The sequence below is a fragment of the Leptinotarsa decemlineata genome, unplaced genomic scaffold (genome assembly GCF_025532065.1).
Source record: "Leptinotarsa decemlineata unplaced genomic scaffold, Ldec_3_MD MMD2_tig00026328_RagTag_RagTag, whole genome shotgun sequence".
Taxonomy (NCBI): Eukaryota; Metazoa; Arthropoda; class Insecta; order Coleoptera; family Chrysomelidae; genus Leptinotarsa; species Leptinotarsa decemlineata.
Genome location: NW_027412688.1, coordinates 13622074 through 13644197, shown reverse-complemented (window position 1 = coordinate 13644197; position 22124 = coordinate 13622074). Strand labels below are relative to the sequence as shown.

Sequence of the window (22124 nt, the reverse complement as noted above, 5' to 3'; positions counted from 1 at the left end):
TCTAATCGATAATAACCAGAATTATCTTTAGAAGATACTCAATAAGATTTATATTTTCAATAGAAGCAATTTTTACCAATGTGAACTCAATGAAATAGCAAAAAAATGATCGTCATCACTGAACTTGACCCTGGATATAGAAATTGAGAAATTGAATTGAAAATGCAGGTCTGTGATTGAAAAGTTTGGCAGGGACCTAAAGAATTTTTTACACCTACATAATATTGATAACTAATAGTAACGACTAGTCACAATGACGATATACTAACAGTTTTCGAATATAAGTTAAAATAAAATAGGTACATATAAAAATATATTAATTGAATTCACTATTAAGAAATCGGCGAGTGTGCGTGTATGGCCTTAGAAATCATCGGAATGTGTCAATACTTTCGAACAAAGAACAAACCATCAAGAATGTTGTGGAGGTCAAGAAAGGATAAGGATAGCGAACGACTGCTACTGTTGTAAAAATCAAGTCACAGAAAATGTGCAATTCAGTCACAGATATAGCAACGATAGCAAGCGAAGTAAATTCCACATAATTAGTGCTTTATTGTATAATTCAACAATTTGAATCATATTACCTTCTATCTACTTACTGATACATAATTTTGACTAAGTTTAGGTATAAACTTTAATGGACATGTAATAAATAAAAATAACTGAAATGAGTTTCAAACCTTTCTTTTACGAATGTAACACGTCATAGTCGTGATTGAACTCGTGCCCCTTTGCCAAAAAATGCTTTGCAAATGTGTAATTCGAGAAACTACGCCTATGTCACTAGTCTTCATTATATTTAATGAATTTACTTCAATTATTTGTTCTGAAAGCCACGTCCAAGCATGTCTTTTTCAAAAAACGAGCGATATTATTGACGGGTTCCCCAAAATATGTCAATGTTCTATGACGCTTAGTATCGTAGAAATGTGGCGTATCAAAATTATGTTTTTAACATGAAATGTTATATATTCCTTTCCATATTCGGATTCCATTAGAAACGTGCTTTCAAAAAATATAAGATAATATGTTTATATACCCAGTTGAAAAATGGATAAATTCGACTGTCCCAATTTTCAATCAAAACTCAGTTGAAAAGTCTTGTTTTTGTGTGGTGTTACATACAGATTCAAATACAATTCTATTAACAGTTGCACTTCTTCAAAGATTTTGAATGATTGCTTTCTCATTATTGAAAAGTCATTTGATTAAGATACTGGAAAATTCAATGCTTGAAACATTTTTTTTCAAAAGAAATATTATATTTTAAATATTTCATCCAACAGAGACAAAAAATACTGGTGTCCGACAGGGGTCTGTTCCCGGACCAACCCTTTAGAACATAGTATATGATGTGTGTTTGGAAGTGGTTGACAATGTTTCCTAGTGAATGTTATTAGTTCGGACTTCCATTGTGTAATATGATTCGAATTCTATGAAAGAACAAATGAAATTAGAGTGAATAGCTAAACTATCAATTATATTAAACAATAAAACGTGAATTGAAAATACTATAAAACGAATAAAATAACCAAGATACCAAATGAAAATGACTACAAAGTGAAAACTAAAAAAAAATAAAAATAAAATTAAGCAAAAAATTAAATAAAAAAAGATTCAAAACCAAGTTACTTTACGACGTTTCGATTGCTAGTATCCACAATCGTCTTCAGGTGATGACTGGACTGTGATGACTGCGGTAGTTGACCGACTGGTGGGATGTGACCATTATCCGCTTGATTATAGGTTTCCATATGTTGCGTATCTCTACGCTAGCTTGGCTGAATGCGTCGTTGGACAACATGCAGTTTCTTTTAACTTCCTTTTAAACCAGTGTTCCTCCCTGTGGATGATCGCAGCATGGAACCACTTGATTTTGTGTTGAAGAGTCCACCAAACGCGGACTGCGATCCCAAGAATTACATTTATCGGTAAAACTAAAAGAACATTGAAAATCCGCATTGCCGATCACAAGAAAAACACACAGCGGCACAGCGGGGAGAAACCGGCAAATCGGGAGTAACAGAGCATGTTTGGATTCATTAAAATAAAATCAAGTGGTCCCAAGCTGAGATCATCCACAGGGAGGAGCACTGGTTCTAGATGAAGTTCAAAGAAGCTGCATATATGTTATCCAACTACGCATTCAAAACACTGGTTCTAGATGAAGTTCAAAAAAGCTGCATATATGTTATCCAGCCGAGCTAGCGTAGAGATAAGCAACCTGTTTTCAAGCGGATAACGGCCAACTCTCGCCAAGCGGTCAACTTCCGCTAAACCGCCAAAAGAAGGGATAGGAAAAAGTGCTCGAAAGACCTATAACTAGTCATCTCCCGGAGAAATAATTCAGTCATCACCCGAAGAAGATTGTGGATACTACTCGTAACAATCGAAACGTCGTGGAGTAACTCGGTTTGAAATCTGTTTTAATTTACTTTTCAATTTTTTGTTTTTTTTTTATTCTTTTCAGTTTTCAGTCATGTTTTTAATTTTATCCGTTTTATTGTGTTTTCAATTCACGTTTCATTGTTTAATATAATTGATATTTCAGCTATTCATTCTAATTTTATTTGTTCTTTCATGGATTTTGAATCATATTAGACAATAGAAGTGCTTACTGATCAAATTCACCATAATATATGATGGTTTACTGAGACTCACCCTAATAGGTTTTCGGATGGCACTGGCATGTTAGTTTTGGTAAAAGAAGAGGAACTGCTCATGAATACTGCCATACAAATCACCTCAAACTGTCAAAAGTCATTCAACTGCACTCTAAGCCTTCCTGACATAGTTATTTGAAATCTGAAACTTTTGAAGAAACTAGTGAGCTTACAGGAGGAAACTTTGATGAGAATTTGCTGCTTCTAAAGGACCATCTCAGCAGAAAGCGCTGAAGTGATATCTGAAGCTCTTTCCATGAGACACGAAAAGTATATGTGAATAATGCAATGGCAAGACAAGATGTAAAGACGAGATGGCAAACTAAATGGAATAATGGAAAAAATAGGAGATTGACTTTATCGGATATCAGACCGCCTGAGAGATCATATGAAGTGGACTACCTCCTTACACAAGCCTATCTGAGCACGGATGTTTAAGGAAGTTCCTGAACGACCGCGTCAGAGCGTAGTCAGTGGAACCCCCATAGTGCGGTGACCTAGATTATGCAGTCCATACATTGTTCGCATGCTTCAGACGGATCAAAATCTTCAATAGTTTCTTCAAGAATCAGAAATACTATTTGCAAATAAGATGTTGCTGAGTTTGATATCTAACGAAAAAATGTGGAGACGAGGGCATATAAAACCATCAGGCACATCATTGAAACTAAAGAGAGATTCAAGATGGATATATTTGACAACCTCCTCAGTGAAGTTGTGTGGAAGCGATTTTCATTGAAGAAGAGCAAAAAAAATGTGAATTAGAGATTATATGCGACCTTTTTAGGAAGTTGAATCTAGCCTAGACTTAATTATCTGATTGGACTGCAGGTAGTAGCTAATATTGTTAGAGTATTGCTATTGTATAGTGAAACTAATGTCGCAGTTTTGAAAACTTTAAGTTTTTTTTAGGACAAAACACAAGCACTACAAGAAAATCCTTAAGACGCTCTCAGAGCGGTACCTGTGAGAAAGTAGCGATTCACGTTGGATTTGAATCGCTGGAGATTAAATCCATTTGGAAAAACGTTCTCAGTAATATTACACATGAATGCAGTTCTCCAAATGAAAGAGTTCTTAAACACTGAAGTTCAAAGAGTACTGAGTTGAACCTCAAAACGACGAGCAGCCACAGTCCGTCGCGTATTTCTGATATGTACCGCTCTTGGTGGAATCAAATGTGACAAGTCACTTGAACACTTCCCGTAAAAGTATCTATATAAGAGAGACAAATCTCCAACCTTTCTTCGATGTTCCAGGCTGTTAAGGTTGCACGTGATGTTCGCGTCTCCAATCAGGCGAATGGCTCTTTTCTGGATGGAATCCAGCAGCTTCAGGGTATGTTTGGGGGCAGAGCTCTATACATGAGAACAACACTCCAAAGAACGTCTGTTCTGAGCTTCATAAAGCATTAATAGATGCTGAGGTGTGTACAGTTTTCTGTTTCGGAACAGTGTTCCACGCTTTTGATGTCCATTTTAACCCCCAACAAACTTATCACAGCAGAAAGCGAAATTGTGTGACCTGATATTATATCCGGTTCGGAGACTTATCTTTTTGGAGAAAACCGATGCCTGGGTTTTTGTGGCATTGAATTGAACCTGGTTACTTTCACCCCTATTCGAAACCACTTCTAGATCCTCATTAAGATATGCAACCTCCTGCTGCCGGTGAAGATGTGCCTTCGTAGCAGATGTCCTGAAATCCAAATGGAATGATGAGACAAGTGTGCTGTCGTCAGCAAAGCAATATATTGGATTCTTGGTTTTTTCCAATAAGTCCTTGATATACAATAAAAAGAGGGTTGGAGACACCAGCCACTGGGGAACATCAGCGTTGATGGTGAAAGTATTCGAGAGATATCCATCAACAGTCACTTGCAGGGAGCCATACACAAAAATGATCTGACAAGCCATAGCATCGAAGTTAGGCCAGCAAACCCTCATGCCAGATACAGTCAAGGCCTTAGAAATATCAAGCTCAACAGCTCTGGATTCTCCATGTTTCTCGATTGTGTTATTCCAAATATGGTCGCTCAAGATGTTAAAGCCTTCCAAATATTTGAGAATATGGTGGTTTACGGCTTTCTCCATTTTTTTTTTAATTCACTGATAGTAAAGCGACTGGTCTATAGTTATTTGAAAGACTTTTCTTGCCCTTTTTGGGAATGGGCTCCTTCTTCCAACAAGAAGGAAAAACCCCTTACTTATAAGACAGGTTGAAAAGTCTGCAAAATACTGGTGCGAGTTTATTTGCGCACTTTTTGAGTATGATGACGGGCACTTCATCAGTTGATATTGAGCTGTTCTAAAACTCGCCTGACTAAAGCTGTCAAAAAGTAATTTCCGGCATTGTGGATCCTAGCGTGGGAAGAGTGGATGGTGCCTTTCCCAGAAAATCGACTGTGGAATGGGCCGCAAATTGTTCAGCCAGTAGATTTGCTTTTTCTTAGGCTGTTGTTGCAAGTGAATAATCCGCTCGTTTTAGTGTTGGAATTGTGGATTTTGTAAAGTTCTGATTAACAGCCTTAGCTTTCGACCAGAAGGATCTAGACCCGTTGTGATTGGCAAGCAGTTTATTCCTACAAGAGATGAATTAATTCCTGGAAGAGATAGTAATTTTTGCGTTGGTCACTTGAGAACAGGTACTTCAAAAGGACCACTACACAGAAGATGAAGTGGATTTGAAAAAGGCAGTTGAAATAAAATACAAAGAGGAAAGTTTCATAAGAAAAAAACCAAAGATCCCAAGAAACTGACTGAAGACAAAATTCTATTAAGACATATTAATGAATCTTTTGTTGTCGCTAGATAAAACACAATGTAAAATTTGAATTGAGTTACTATAACTCAAAGTAAGAGTATGTTGTAACGATGTTGGTTCAATCTCATTTCTCGCTTCGAGAGTTTATGACAAAACAGGGTTTCTATGCATCTTTTATGGATCATTCAGTATAAATTGAATGTTGATTTGTCAGATCAACTGAACTTGTGACATCATAAAATATCAGAAAGTTTCAGTAGATGACTTATTTTGATTATTTTCAAACTCCATTATCAGACTTTTCAATAACTGGGTAGATGTATTTGGAAGACAAACAAATCATACGGAGTGAAATATATTTTCAATTCTGAAAATAATATTTTCCTACCATTTTCTATGTAACAGAAACAGAATAGACATTCTGCTGGAGTGTCTGCTCTCCAGCAATTAAATTGTGACTAATGAGTTGCTGACAAAATTGTACTGCAGTAAATAAATGAAGTGAATATTAATGTGATTGTAATCTTTCAATAAACCAGAAATTTGTGCATTTTTTCAATAAAAAATTGATAGGAGAATGTTGTCTAAACAGGTTTTTTTTTTCGACCACAAAATGGTTTTCGGCGGTGAAATTGCATATCACTCTCGTGATAAAAATCTCATAGTGGTAAGTGGTAAAAAACATGTAAAATACCTTTCACAGATTACTAATTGTCTAACAAGATTATAAAAATCACAAAAAGCTGTTTTACATTTGTGCAGTAAAATGAAAAGACTTGCTCAAATATATTAAGCAATAAAGGATAGTTAATTCAGTAATTGAATTTTCAACTATTATCTATTACCAACATAACAAAATTCGATCAAGAAGTATGTTGTATTTATAACATATAAATGAGTCACTTCATTTGATTTGAAAGTAAATTCACATTTTTCAAATGCATAATAAAGGCTAGGGTGTAACTCTACTACATTTTGATTTACCGAGTAAATTGTGAGATGCTGGTCACAGTGAAGATCGCTAGAAGAAAAATCATTATTTCAAATGCGTAGACGTAGAATTGCATGTTGCATGAAGAAAATTCGATGTTCCTGATTATTACAAATGATTCTGATGTTTGGGTCTCCAAACAGACTCTTTTCTAGATATAATCTAGCAGACTCAAAGGATGCTTAAGGATGGAAAATCATATATGTGAGCAATTTTCCCTAAAGTCTAGTATGGGCTTTCCAAAGCACACTTTAAATACACCCTTTATTCATTTGTGTATAACTCATCATCTGATAAACATATAAAATGCAACTCACAATGTTTCAATAGGCTGATATCCCCCTTAGTATTGTTGGATGTCACAATTATGTTGAAGACTTTAGAGATATCTTCACTTTTTCGAGCTTCATCTATTGATTTATGATCCTACAAAAAAAAATTAAATTTCACAATATTCTTGGCAGTGATAAACTTGCCATCAATTTTGAATTAATAATAACACATGAGGCTCCTTTTTCCTTATGGACCGCATAGGCTTCACAAATACAATTTATACAACAATTCACAGTCCATTGACCAACATTTCGCGCTTGAACCAGGCTGGCTTGGATTTTCGTTATACTCTCTAATTTTTTTACTTGCTGGATATCCTTTCAACAGAAACAATAGTAAGTTTCAAATGTAAATAAAGTAGGTGTACTTACTTGACGGAAAAAAGTATCGTTTTTTTCTTCATCACGCAGATTTAGAGTTTCTAGTGTAACCTTAGTGTCTTCCGTAGTTCCCTCGATAAGAATATTCAAACAAAAGCAACTGAACATATTGAAGTAAAAATAATAAAAACACCTTAAACAGGTACTAAAAAGTGATGTCAAACTTAATAATTAAAATAATATCAGTCTAAGGGAATGGTATTCCACAATCGTAAAATAACAGCTGATTTCTGGGCTAAAAAAATATTTACAAAATAAACTCTAAACTTAGACGTAGAAAAGGTTATCTCCTACTTGATTGTTATAACTGTCTAGTTTTTTTTATGAAAAAACTTATAAATATAATCCTACGAAAACAGGAAGACAAAGAAAATGGAATATTTTATTTTAATAGAAATATTGACATTGATTCAGACTTCATGAAACTCATAAGCCGACGAAACTCAGACCACAGACACAGTATTCCATGACACTTCAGTTTCCTCCAAAACAATGTCACCTAAGAATGTGTCATAACTTGGTAGTTTAGTAATCAACCTCTTTTTTATAATGCTACTGTAAATAAACGGAAAGCTTGTTTATTTCATGAACATTCATTGTATTATTTGAGTTTGAATTTGTATTTTTTGATCACTTTCTGTGACTGATGAACTTTTTCAATATTTGAGAAATTTGACAGGCGGTGATAAATCGGATAGGAGGATTAATTTGTATTTATCGTGAATTTGCCTCCAGCTGTATCACCAAATTGGTATCGGGATAGCACGAGATCGTTAACTGTATGTATTTGTTTTTGTTATTATTCTGTAGATTTCAAATTCATTTCCCATTTCTTTTTATCCTCAATTTGCTTTCTACCCAAAGGACAAATAATTGTCTGAAAGCTGTCAACTGAAATTTTTTATTATGCAGAGATCCCGAACAACTTCATAAATCACATCGTTTGTGTGAATTACATTTTGAGTAAGAAATGTTTTCAAAGAGTTGCACTTCTGTGAAAAGGTTGTTACCCTAAGAACTGAAGTGTTTCCTGGCGTTTATTATAATCGTATTCGAACGTGTATTCAAAAACGATTCGTAGTTACGTCATTAATAATAAGATTCGTCAGAATGGAATGATTCATTTTGTGACAGATGTCAAATTCAATAGTAAAAACAAACTTTTCAATTTTCTCTAACTCAATTATGATCGGATTTATGCAAGTAATAATTTTCCAGCTTTATTTTGTACATCCTTACAACTTATTTGATGAAAATTTTTCAGCACTTTATAAAGTATAGCGATAAAATGAAGCAGAAACTGACAACTGACGTAACGTAATGTCAAATTCCGTTTCAAAACCAACCACACGCTAGAAGATGATACTTTTCAAATCTTAAATGATGTGACGTCATCGTTTCAACCCAAGAATTTATGTATTTGAATCACAGACGAATACATTTTGAATACATGAGCGCCACAAAACGCCTCTGAATGTAGATGTGGGTGCAACCTTCTGAAAGAGTAAATATTATATCAGAAAATTGATGACAATCTTTCAAAATCGGACATAATTCTCATAGTTATAATTTTAGAAATGAAACTTTCTATGTTATTTACCACTTTTATTTGGTACGTGGTAAAAAATATAGTAAGTTCCATTCCTGATTTTTCATTATGATTTCCTTTCACATAGTAACTAACGGCTGCATTCATCAATTTATAGATATAATTTTTTTTCTTCCAGATATTATGAAACTGTTCCGAGCATTGGAAGAGTTATTTAACTATCATGCTGCTGACATTGCCATTGAATTGTACTTCAAGAGAATGATAAACAGAAAAATCATAAAAAAATAAAAACTAGTGATAGAATTGACCTAAATTATGAAATTCCATGATTATGTATTCAAGTAACACTTCAATGTGAGATTTTCTGTAAATAGTTTACCAAACCCTAATATATATGTGTTTCACTATGTATACAGCTTCTTCGATAAAAATTTGTATTGAGCATGATTCAAGAAGCAATTGTATAGTGACACACGTGTTGTGGTTTTGTAATCTGTTCATTGGAAATCTCACAATGAAGTGTTACATAAATACGACAGTAATGCTAGTTATTTGAATAATAATAACACTATGCAAAAGCATTTTAATGACATTAATAAGACAATTGAATGGTTCACTACATTCAAATCAAGCACCATCACTACAATTTCACAAAAAAAATTAATATTGTGTTAGCAATTACTTTATTCATTTATTCTTCCGATATCAAATTTAAATAGACTTCAACTTTCAGATAATTTGGTGGAAAACTCAACATTAGTAAAAATATCACATATTCTACAGTTTCAACTCAAAAATCAGAAATATTGAGTTGTCAGAAGGAAAAAATTGGAACAACATTGAAAACAAAGTATGCTAGAGCAGAGATAACTTCCAAAAGAGGCTGTGATCGATTCTTATCACAGCACTTGTTGGACACTGTCAAGTATCAGGCAAGGCTCCATACCAAAAAGTGTTATGTGAGGAGAGGTACCCAGTGAAATATTAATAGTTCGCAGTATTATTTTATTTTTTTGGACCCAAAGCATATATTTTTCAGAAGAAACTCTTGTACTTGCCATTAAAACAAACACTTCAAAGAATGTTTTTTTTTGTAAATGTCGTTTATCAAAAGTTGTGCAAAGATGAAATGGAATTGAAAGTTGATTATTTTTTTCAAACTGGAAGGGATAAAATAGTAGTACAAACTGATATTGGGCATGATGAAAATGTCTTTGCTCACTGAACAGCTTCTGGCATATTTTTCCTTAGGTTCAACTATTGAAACAGAAGAACTGAAGTTGATTATTGAACAATGCATATGCGTTCTGTGATTCTTCCAGGACGTCTTATAAGAACTTCTTCAAACTAATACAATAAATTATTGTATTAGTTTGAACATGTTCTTTTAGGATGAAACTGCAGTGACGTTAGTTACAAATTCGAGTGGTAAATAAACATTAAAAGTTTTATTTCTCATTTTTCGTTATTTGTTCACTCTTCATTTCTTTGATTTTACTATCGGTAAGTAGTGGTCTTCTATGTCCGGTGCTTTTCTTACGTTTTTAATTATATTTTATTTTCTCTTTCTACCAATATATAATCAATTTATGATTCATATTTTCGGATACCATTATTATTTATAGGAGGTTTTCCATGTATGCCTATCACTTTATCATACGTTTCATAGTTTATGCTTCCTCACTGACAAATGTTAAGCCTTTCCAGAAATTATCTTTATTATTTTCCTCGTCATTTTCGTTTGGTCCATTCAGAGTCAGTTATAATTTGAATTTCATCGTTTTGTTCCAGGAGAAGTACTCATTCTGACTGAACTTTTCAGTTAGATAATACGCCTTCTTTTTCTACTTTATCCTACCGCCACCACACTGCTTTTGCATTTTCATCAAATATAGTAACAGGTCTGAACCTGTTTATCAATGAAGCCCAATAAAAGTTGTTCCAGGTAATGAAACATTTTAATAAGTCCGTTATCAAAAAACCTTCAACAAAGCATTCGAATGGGCGAACTGTGCTAACCAAGTGTCACCCTTCTTTGAATTTGATTAGCCTGAACTGATTATAAGCTGGAATGAATATCTAGGGTTTTCCCATTCGAGTGTCAAAATATACATTGAAAGTATTGTGCATTGTACCCAAATGATCTAATGTATTGTAGTAAATTCTTTCTTTTTTTTTCAATCTCTATAATACTTTAGCGTAGCTTATGACATGAATACATAATAACACTTTTGGTGTTTGCTGAAATGATTTATGTTAAGTATCATGTTATGCAATAGTATATCTGAGCCTTCGACCAATACTGGATTGAGGAGAAACAAAACGTTTTCCACGAAAATTTCATTCTTCAGAAGTATTTATTCAGTTTCCACAAAAGGAGGCCAAATACCAAAACCATATATGCTATGTTTAAAGATAAACCCTGGTTAATCCATTTCGCAAAGTTTCAACTTTTGAGGGTTAATGTAATGGTTAATGTAAAATTCATCAGTTCCTTATGTTTGTAGGATGTATTAAGAGTCTCCTAATAGTTTCACATACCCAACTTTAGGTGTACATCAACATCTGTTACATAAAAAATTATTCTTGGAAATTGGAAGCCAATTTTCAGTTTCTCGAATTTTTGCAGTGGAGTCACGACGAATAGCAGTTCTCTCAGAGAAAATAATTCCTTGAATAACACGTATTATATTACATTCAGATATGTAAGTATAGATAATTTACTATTTCTCCTCTTTTCCCCGGTTTCATTTGCTGGATAGTATACCAAACAAATTGAAGTGATGACCGTTTTTGTTCTCGATAAGAATTTAAAATTTGACCCTCAAAAGTTGAAGGGACACTACCGATTTGAACGGATCGAATACCCGGTGTCATGGAAATCTGTTCAAACCTCCTGTCATGCAATAATTGCCTCGAAGCTCGGAGCATCAGTGTACACAGACTATTATTCCTTAGCTGTCAGTTGAAGTATTATAGCTGTATAGTTACTGTTGTGAAAGAGTAGTAATTAATTAGATTTATGTATTAATAACACTTTATAATGAATATGTGAGTTCTCTTTGTGATCTTTTTAATTGACATCTATTTGACAACTTGATAATAATTTAGACTAATGATATTAGGGGTGTACCAAATATATAAATATATGTAATACACAACAATCTCCCACGCTTATTGATCTTTTTTTCAACTATATAATCGTTGAGGCGCGATGGAAATTCAACAGGGCGGCCTGATCTTCTCAACTCTTGTTATGTAGGTTGGTGGATGAGGTATTTGATCATCGGGTACTTCAATTTGATTTGGTTCAAACACCTCATTTCGAATATTATCGGGTTGATTGGCTTGTTCATCTTGCACTGGAATTGTCACCAAATCAGTTATATTAGGCTGTTTTGATTGATCTTCATAAGTAACTTCTACTTCAGGTGCGAAAAAGACGGATTTCCTTTTGGGCAAGCTGGTTGATCTTATCTGATCAATATTTCTCTTAAAAATATATCCATCATCGGGTTTCACTTGATAGTGAAGAAGCCCAAATTTCCTGATAATTTCTCCTGTCTTCCATAACTGTTTATTATTTGTGTAATACCTTTTTTGAACTCTTTCTTCCACGCTGAATTGTCGTGCCTTTTTATTTGATGATGCCGATTATTCATGATAACGGGTTTCAAAGCATCCAGCGTGATACGAATCTGTCGATTAAGAAATAGCTCTGATGGTGTCTTCCCATTAGACAATGGTGTTGGTTTATAACGAAAAAGTATCTCACGAACTTTCTCTCGCATAGAAAAAGGTTCATTAGCCATAGCAGCAAGTCTGTGTTTAAGGGTTTGAACGTTACGTTCCGCTATTCCATTTGTAGCTGGTTGTCCTGGTGCGATACTTTTTTGAAAAATATCTGCTGATAGGCAAAACTTTTTGAAATTTTTACTGGTGAATATAGTTGCATTATCGGAAACTGTAAAATCGGTAAATCCATTACGAGCAAATATATCCTGGAGTATCTTAAAGATGAAGAAGTTGGAGCTGATGAACACGGAACAATCTCAGCCCATTTGGATTTTGCGTCGATAATATCAAGAAAATGATGATTCTGAAACGGCCCTGCATAGTCGATATGTATTCGCTGCCAATTATTTTCTGGTTCCATCCAAGGGTGCAATGGTGCTCTTGAAGGGTTTGGCTGAGCAGGATGGGCATCTGCTCAGCCATTAGGACTTGCGTCACATGCAAGGTGCACTGGTAACGATGGATTGAAAGGCATAAGAACTTGGTCACTGGCAATTTCTTGTTTGAGTTTGATGAAAGCTGATTCGCATTCTGCTGTTCACCTGAATGTGACATTGTTTTTCAGCAGGAGCAGTTTTACTTGAATTGTTAGGAATCAATCTTGCATAATATGTTACCATGCCTAAGAATCTTCTGAGTTCTTCCACTGACGTTGGCTTCGCCATATTTATGATTGCAGCAACTTTTTCGGGCGATTTTGATATTGAAATGTCCGACATGTCCTAAAAACTCAATTTGATCTTGGAAAAATTTGCATTTGCGTATATTGAGATGCAAGTCATATTTCTGTAATTGATCAAAACATGCACTAAGATGTGTTGCACATTCTTCTCTACTATTTACATGAAGCCTGAAGTATAAATCAAAGCCTACAGAAGAATCGAGAATTACGTAGACTATTCAAAATGTCTTCGATTTTCCGAATTGGATAATGTGAATTCATAAGTCGCTCGTTGACTCCGACTTTGTAATCGACATCCAAACGTACGCCTCCATCTGCCTTTGGTATTACGACTAATGGTGATCCCCAGTCAGATCTCGTTATTTTTGTTATGATTCCTGCATTTTTAAGTGCATCCAACTCTTTTTCAACCAATGTGCTGAGTGCGTAGGGAATTTCACGTTCACGATGAAAACATGGCTGAATACCTTCACGTAACTTGAGAACAACATTGAAACCTGGAGCACATCCAATTTTCTCTTCGTTTTCATTTGGATAGTTTGCGCTTAGTTCCTCTAAACTCCGCAGGTTGAATCTTTCAGAGGGTACTGAAGTGTTTTGTTGACTTAGTTGATTCAAATTAATCTATCTTGAGGCGTCGGATCCAAACTCTACCAAGAATAGCAGCGTAATTATCTGGCACAATATAAACATCTTCTTTTATTTTGATGTTACCATAAGAAACGTTAACTACAATCTTCCCATCGGGTATGAAAACATTGAGTATATGAGCGGAATCCGATGGTTGCTGGTTCAAGAGGAATATTCAGATTCAAATCTTGTAATTGTTGACGTTGAAGAAACGTATAAGCTTATCCCGAATCTACTTCGAATTTGATTGGTTTTCCTTCTATTTTGACATGGGCGTAATAACGATTCATATCAGTGTCAGAACTATTATGATTTTGATGAATATTAACAATATGTTGTACACCATATTGTCGTGCGATTTTATGTGAATCATCTCTTTGAATTTGATTAGTCGATTCAGATTTTATCTTTTTTGCTACTAATGAAGTAATGCAGACCTTAGAAACGTGACCAGTCCTGTTGAATAAGGTACATTTGAGTGAGGTTTGTTCAGTGTGACAATTTTTTGTGATATAATTGGATTTCCCACACCTAAGACAAATATTCTGCAGTCCTAGGTCCTAGTGATTCGAGGTTATATTTGCTACTGAGTGGCCTATTGTACCTCGATTTTCTAGTTCTGGAAGGGATATATGAACGTGAATGATTTCTGTGCAATTTATGAACGTGTTGGTGTGAACAGTTGACTTTATTGATATCAACTGTTGAAGATGACGTTGAAATTGTTTTCTGGGCAATTTTGCGAGCATCAATTTTCGAAGATTCAAGCGGAATTGCTCTCGTAAAAATGTCTTTGAAAGTTTTGCTATCAGACTGAAGTAATTGTTCACGAATGCTATTATCGTATAAACCACGAATGAATTGAGCTGTCAGGAAGATTTCTGCAACTGATTTCTTGCACTGGCATGTGAATTTACAGTCACTTATATTACTCTTAACTGTACTTACAATTTCTAGAACTGATTGTTGTTTATTTTGATAGATTGACAAAAAGTGATGTTGAGCAACTAAAACGGTCTTCTTTGGTGCAAGATGTTCTTCCAATAACTTTATCAATTCATCATTATGTCAACTGATCAGGAGTTTTAGGAGCAGCCAAAGCTGTAATCATGTTGAAATTTTGAGTTTCAATAGAATTTAGTAGCAATTGAGCACAATAAGGCTTATTCGTATTGATCTGCTTCATTTGAAGGTAATTCTGGAACCTGCTTTTGTAATTTGAAAACGATTCTTTGTTGTAAAAATTTTCGAAGTTAGCTAAAAGTACGGTATTCATCAAATTTCTCCCTTGCTTGATGATTCACGGTTTGTCTGACTCTGTGAACTTTGTAATTGAGAAAAGAGAGTAGATATCATTGCATTTTGAAATTCCATAAATTCTCTGAACTGTTGGACCTCCATTTTGAATGTTTTTGTTTTCGATTAGTTTTGATTTTTATAATATTTCTAATTCACCTCGTCGCCAAAACTGTTGTGAATGAGTAGTATTTGATTTGATTTATGTATTAATAACACTTTATAATGATTATGTGAGTTCTCTTAGTGATCTTTTTAATCGACATCTATTTGAGAACTTGATAATAATTTACACTAATGATATAACGGGTGTACCAAATATATGAATATATGTAATACACAACAGTTACGGAATCATATCTCACAGACAATTGAAGAAGAACTGTGACAGGACTTGTTTTTGTTTTGCCATTTGGCGTAGTTCTTATACGTCTGAAAGACATTCCATCTGGACCATGAACTTTCCTCTGTGCTCAGTGTTTTAAACCTTTAATAGTGTTTTCAATTCCTACAACTATGGTCGATTCTGCGTATTTCTATATTTCTATTCTTTATGAACAAATAACTGACATAGAAACACAAATTATGCATTAGTTTTATCAATGGAAAACGCTGTTTTGCACGTATTGTTGTGATTTATTGTGCTTCTCGTAGGCGAAGTGATTTATTTTACCCATTAACGTCAAATTCACAATTAAACTTAAAATCCAGTAGAGCCCAAACCAATAAATATAGCCTGTTTCAGTAGGGCCATGATCGATAGAAATTTTTATCTAATTTACTCTTTTGTGGCACAATATCGAAGGTATCGCCAATTTTAACGTTGCTTTCCACAGACGTAAAAATACAGAAAACTTTAATGTGACTATGTGATTCTGGAAAATGTTTCAGATGAATACAATAGGCTAGAAGAGGACTTGGATTGCCAAGGTTGAATCACGAAAAGGATTTTTGTAATGGGCTACGTGTCAATGAAATATCGGTTAGTGCAGACCCTGTCATATGTTTTTTTTCTCAAATCGTTATTTGCCATCCCTTTGCAAACTTTATCCTATTGGTAACATCTTCATTTTAAAAGAAAGATAAAGTATTTTCATATCTTTTAAAACGAACCGTTGAACGATTTAACATAAAAAAATCAATTATTTCATTTTCAAGTTTCTGATTTTATCACTCAATTCTTTTCATCCTGTTTAGTTCATTTTTAGTGCCTCAGTATTACAAAATAATATGTAATGCGCCATTTTGTAGCTGCGGCTATCTTGAATTTGCATTTTTTTTTAAGTGTACTACTATTCTATTAGTCAAGCCCTGCCATTTGATACCCATATTGGGGTAGTTGTGAAAGAATATATAATCCGCCATTTTGTAGCTTTGGCCATCTTGAATATGTATCTGGAATTCAAATGTAATAACGAGACAAGTGTGCTGTCGTCAGCAAAGCAATATATTGGATTCTTGATTTTTTCCAATAAGTCGTTGTTGATATACAATTAAATGATACAATGAAAAGTTGGTATTCCAGAGATATCCATCGAACGCCACTTGCAGGGAACGTTCTTTCAGGGAGCTGAAGAGCCATACACAAAAATGATCCGACAAGCCATAGCATCGAAGTTTGGCTGCTGCGGAATGTGTATACGAAAAATAGTACTCATTAAAAAAAATCTTATGCTTGAATAATGCAGTGACTAATATAGGAATGTAGGCTTTCACGGCTGGCGTCAATGTTTTGGTTGGTTTCCGGGTATTGCCGTGATCGTCTTTGGTTATAATCTCCAAACGTTTCGACTGCAACTGCGGGAGTCATCTTCAGTAGCTTGGTCGAAATACGATTTGCAAATCTTCCAAGTCGAAGACGTTGCACACGTGCCTGATGGTTTTACCACACGTATTGTCGAATTACAGTTCGATACCAGATGCCGAAAAGAGTAGGTACATCTCCTAGTAAAGTGTTAAGTTGAGAAAGTGAATGTTATCTCAAAAGATAAGCTGTGAGTGAAACAAGTGAATGTGACTAGTGTTGAGTGACAAAAACACACAACACACAAAAAAAGATTAGTTCTTTTCAGAACTAAAGTGTGTGCATGCACACAAAGAATTCGTTTCTTCATTACAGATCCTAGTACTTGCCTCATTAACAAATGGAGCAAGAAAACAAATGACTGAAGGAAGAAAATGAGGAGCAAAAAAACGAAATACGCCAGTTATGGAAGGTGAACAGGCAATACGAGAGAGACCCGAGAGCCATGCAGGAAGTAATGCAGATGCTGATAGGATAGGCGAAATAGAAAAGGAGCGGACAAGCGTGGAGAAAGAAGAAAATAGCAACGACAAAGGAAAAAAACTTCCTGAAGAAGGAAGCGCAAAAACACCCTCTGAAAAAATCCCTGAAGAAGGGATAAAAAAGGGCAACAAAAACACACTACCTGAATAAGGGAATAGTAAAGTGGACTTGCGAACCCCCAAAAGGCCACGCGGCCCGGCAGAAACATCAGAATCCGAGTGGGAAGACGGATTCCATAAAGTGAAAAAAAACCATACCGACGCACAATACGGTGCTTGGCATAAGAAGCAACCATGAAAAAACCAGGCGAGCAAAAGATGGAAACGGAAGAAATTGAACCGGAAAAGGTAGCCACTGAAGAAGTGGTACCAACTGAAGCATGAATACCAACCAACAACGTAGAAAGGCAAACCAACCTGGTAGCAACCTCAAGTACAAAAGCCAAAAAAGTTGTGCCAACCATAGAACCAGGTAAGCCGCCATCGATAGTGTTACATGACAGCAAGAGGTGGAACGAGATATCCAAAGATCTCGAAACAAAAAAAAATTAGATAAAATAAAGCCAAATTAACTAAGGACGGTATCTACATTGACACCAATGATGAAGCAGAATGGCGCAAAGCCACCAGATACATGAAGGATAAAAAACTAGACTTCCATACGTACACAATCAAAAAATAGATTCCGTTACACGCAGTGATTCGCGGAATCCCTGAGAATGTGGAGGCGGAAGACATCAGCATGGAACAGACCCTGGCAAGCCGAGAGCCAGAGGCCTGAACAGCAGCCGTTAGCCAAAAAAACGACACCACCGAAAGCGCAGACTGACAGCAGCAACGACCTAATAAAATTATTAGGAAGCCTTTCGACAGAACAGCAGAGGATCGCGCAAGCGGTATTAGCTGCACTATTACAAACACCTGGAAACTGTTTATGCCAGCACGGATTCCAGAATTGCTAAAGATAGGATTGTGCAACATCAACGGTTTCACAGACAGGAGGAACGAGCTACTGAAACTACTATCACGACTAGACATAGACGTCATGGCACTATAGGAGACACGGATAAGGAGTGAAAAAAATTACCGCATCCCAGGATACAACCTATACAGGGTGTAACTAAATAAGTGTAAAACATTTAAGGAGGAGATTCCTCATCGAAAAAAAGATAGGATCTTTCATATAAAGAAATTTCATTGGAGCATCCCTTGTTAAGATACAGTCCCTTAAAGGGGGTACATAAAATTTGTATAACAATTTTTTTCACAGACACTAAAAAAATTACAATATTGGAATTAACCTGACGTTTTGTACTACCAAAAAGATACTTAGCCAGAAATTTATTTGGTTTACCACATGGTTGCAAGGGGTGGAAAACGCAACCCCTAAAATTTATATCCAATGTAACTTTTTGTCTTATTACTTGTTTACCATTTGAAAATTTATTTCCGATATCCTGTTTTATTCTAAACAAAAAATGTCTTCTGAGTTTTTTGCCCAAAATAAACCAGTTCGCAGCAAAAAATTATTTTAGGAACAACTACAGAGATACATCGTCATAAATGCGAAAATACGAAACTAATCTATCTAGTAGGTCGCTATTAGCGATAGTGACAATTAAATTGGTATGACGCTGTCAGTTTGTGAATTTTCGAAATTGAATTAATACTAATTGTGTGTTGTTTTGTTCTTAATTTGTTACTTTAATAATTCACTTATTATTGAAATGGCATACACAAATGAGGAAATGGCTGATATGCATTATATTTACGGTCTGTCGCAGGGGAATGGGTTAGAAGCTTCTAGAAGATATGCTGAAATGTATCCTCAACGGCAGCATCCTTCACATAGAATATTTGCTCGACTTCATCAATGATTACGAGAATATGGTTCATTCGACAAAAGAACGCAGGATTGTGGTCGCTATCGAGCAGTACGAACACCACAGCTTGAGGAAGCAGTACGTAATTTGATTGAAGAACAACCTACTACCAGTACTGGAAAGATTGCTTTCCAGCTAAATGTTGATCATATGACGGTATTTAGAATTCTAAAGGAACAACTATTATACCCTTACCATATGCAATGAGTACAGGCACTGTTACCGCGAGACTTTCCAAACCGTATTGAATTTTGCAATTGGATGCTGGAAATTAATAAGAAATTGTGACTTTCTGAAGATGATAGAATTCACAGACGAATGTAGTTTTTCTCGGGACAAGATTATTAATTTTCATAATTACCACATATAGGCTGATGAAAACCCTCACGCTATTGTCGAAACTAACCATCAAGAACAGTTTTCTCTTAACATGTGACTCGGAGTTATTGGAAATGATTTAATTGGGCCTCATTTTCTACCTCCTCGATTAGATGGTGAGGCATACGTTCAATTTTTTGAGAGAAGTGCATCCAGTACTGCTGGAGGAAGTTCCTTGGGGCGTCAGAAGGGATATGTTTTTTATGCATGATGGGGCCGCCCATTTTAGTCAAGTAGCACGCCAGCTTCAACTGAAACATATGCAAATCAGTGGATAGGTCGAGGAGGACCACAGAACTGGCCCGCTCGATCCCTGGATCTCAATCCTCTCGATTTCTCTATTTGGGGCCAATTACAGCATTTGGTTTATCGTACTCCTGTTCTCGATGTAGAAGACTTAAGAAACCGCATCATCGATGCGTGCAGGGTAATCAGAGAGACTCCAGGAATATTTGAGCGAATACGTGGCTCAATGCGCACACGTCTAGACGCATGCGTAATGTCTGAAGGTAGACATATTGAACATTTACTATGATTTCTACATGTTGTGTGTTTTGTTATTAATAAATTAGTTCTGTTTATTATCCTTTAATCGTTTAATGCAAGTACTAACTACAAAATAACAATTAATCCAGTTCGCATTTATGACAATGTATCTCTGTAGTTATTCGTAAAATAATTTTTTGCTGCGAACTGGTTTATTTTGGGCAAAAAACCCAAGAGAGATTTTTTGTTTAGAATGAAACAGGCTATCGGAAAAAAATTTTTGAATGGTAAACAAATAATAAGACAAAAAGTTACATTGGAAATAAATTTTAGGGGTTGCGTTTTCCACCCCTGACAAACATGGGGTAAACCAAATAAATTACTGGCTAAGTGTCTTTTTGGTAGTACAAAACGTCAGGTTAATTTCCATATTGAACCTTTTTCAGTGCTTGTGAAAAAAATTGTTATACAAATTTTATGTACTCCCTTTAAGGGGCTGTATCTTAACAAGGGATGCTCCAATGAAGTTGATGAAGATCATATCTTTTTTTCGATGAGGAATAACCTCATTTAATGTTTAACACTTATTCAGTTACACCCTATTGCGCCGCGGGGGGCGCGGCGCAATAGTAAAAAACGAACTAGAGCAACACGAAGATAGAAAACTAGAAATACACCTAGGGGAAGCAGTAGCGGTCAAAGTGAAACTGAAACGCTATGAAAAGCTGAGAATTTCGTCGGTATACCTACCTCCGCAAGGTATAAGACTAGAGGGAACCGACATAGCAGAAATGTTCCCAGATCATCACCCAACAGTTACCATAGGCAATTTCAACGCAAAGTCGCGCGACTGGAACAGCAGGAATGGAAATCAACCTACAAAGAGAATCATCGACTGGAAAAGATTCCAGCGCACCATTCACGATGAGATAGGAGACATACCACGCATCGAAGCAAGGACCGATCTGGAGAACGCCACCCAACAGCTGTAACAGGCGATCACTCGAAACAATGGAAAGTAACGCGCGAGATGTCCAAACCCAGCGCTTCATCAAGAGCATCTTCCACCAGAAACGATGGAACTCATTGAAATCAAAAGACCCCTGAAAAAACGATATCAACGGAATGGCGCACCAATGGACAAAAGGTGTATGCAAAGAGCCGGCAGAATACTGCGAGAAGAAATAAAAGCAATCCGAGATCAACAATGGACAACCCGTCTGGAAGAAGTAAACACCGAAGACACATCTGCCTGGAGAATGCAGAAAACTCAAAAGCCATGCTTGCCAATACACAACGAGCAAGGAATCGTCTACACGGACCAAGAGAAAGCGGAAGCATTCGCGGACAATTTCGAAAGGCAGTGTAGAGAAAACGACGTCCCATTCACGGACGAAATAGAAGAAATAGAGGCACAGGTGGAACCGACGGTACGTAGACTCAGAAGACAAATAAGGGACAACGCGCAAATCCTGGCACCAACATCTCCCGAGGAAGTGAAAGATATCGTAAGACGTCTAGTACTCAGAAAGCCCCAGACCCAGACCAAATAATAAACCGGGCTCTGAAAGTTCTACCAAGAAAAGGGTATAGCAGCTATAACAAACATCATGAATGTTATACTCAGACTGCAGCACTTCCCATACCGGGAAGGAATCCCAACGAACTAGGAATCCTACCACACGAACAGTTCGGTTTCAGATCAGAACATTTGACAGAGTTGCAAGTCCTGAGGGTATTAGACTTCGCGACGGAAGGCTTCAACCTCGGCAAAGGATACAACACCGGGCGATTTTCTTAGACGTCTCCAAGGTGTTTGACAGAGTTTGGCATTACGGACTGCTGGCTAAAATGATCAACTTTGGCTACACTAAACCAATGTTAACATTAATCGAGTCTTTTCTAGCTGACAGGCGATGCCGTTGCAGAGTAGGATAGGAACTCTCAACCATGCGATTAGTGGAAGCAGGGGTCCCACAAGGTGCAGTCCTTTCGCCACACGT

The 22124-nt window shown here is 35.9% G+C and overlaps 1 protein-coding gene across 1 annotated transcript in view; it reads right to left on the bottom strand.

Annotated features, from left to right (window-relative positions):
- The window catches only part of PRAS40 (Proline-rich Akt substrate 40 kDa), a 40358-nt gene extending 32814 nt beyond the window's left edge, over positions 1–7544 (bottom strand). The window contains exons 1-4 of the mRNA XM_074182637.1: positions 7428–7544; positions 7125–7368; positions 6897–7070; positions 6738–6846 (exon numbers count right to left, since the gene is read on the bottom strand). Of these exons, the coding sequence (XP_074038738.1) occupies positions 6738–6846; positions 6897–7070; positions 7125–7241 (400 nt within the window). The 5' untranslated portion in view covers positions 7242–7368; positions 7428–7544. The remainder of the gene's footprint in view (positions 1–6737; positions 6847–6896; positions 7071–7124; positions 7369–7427) is intronic.
- Positions 7545–22124: the final 14580 nt, after the last annotated feature.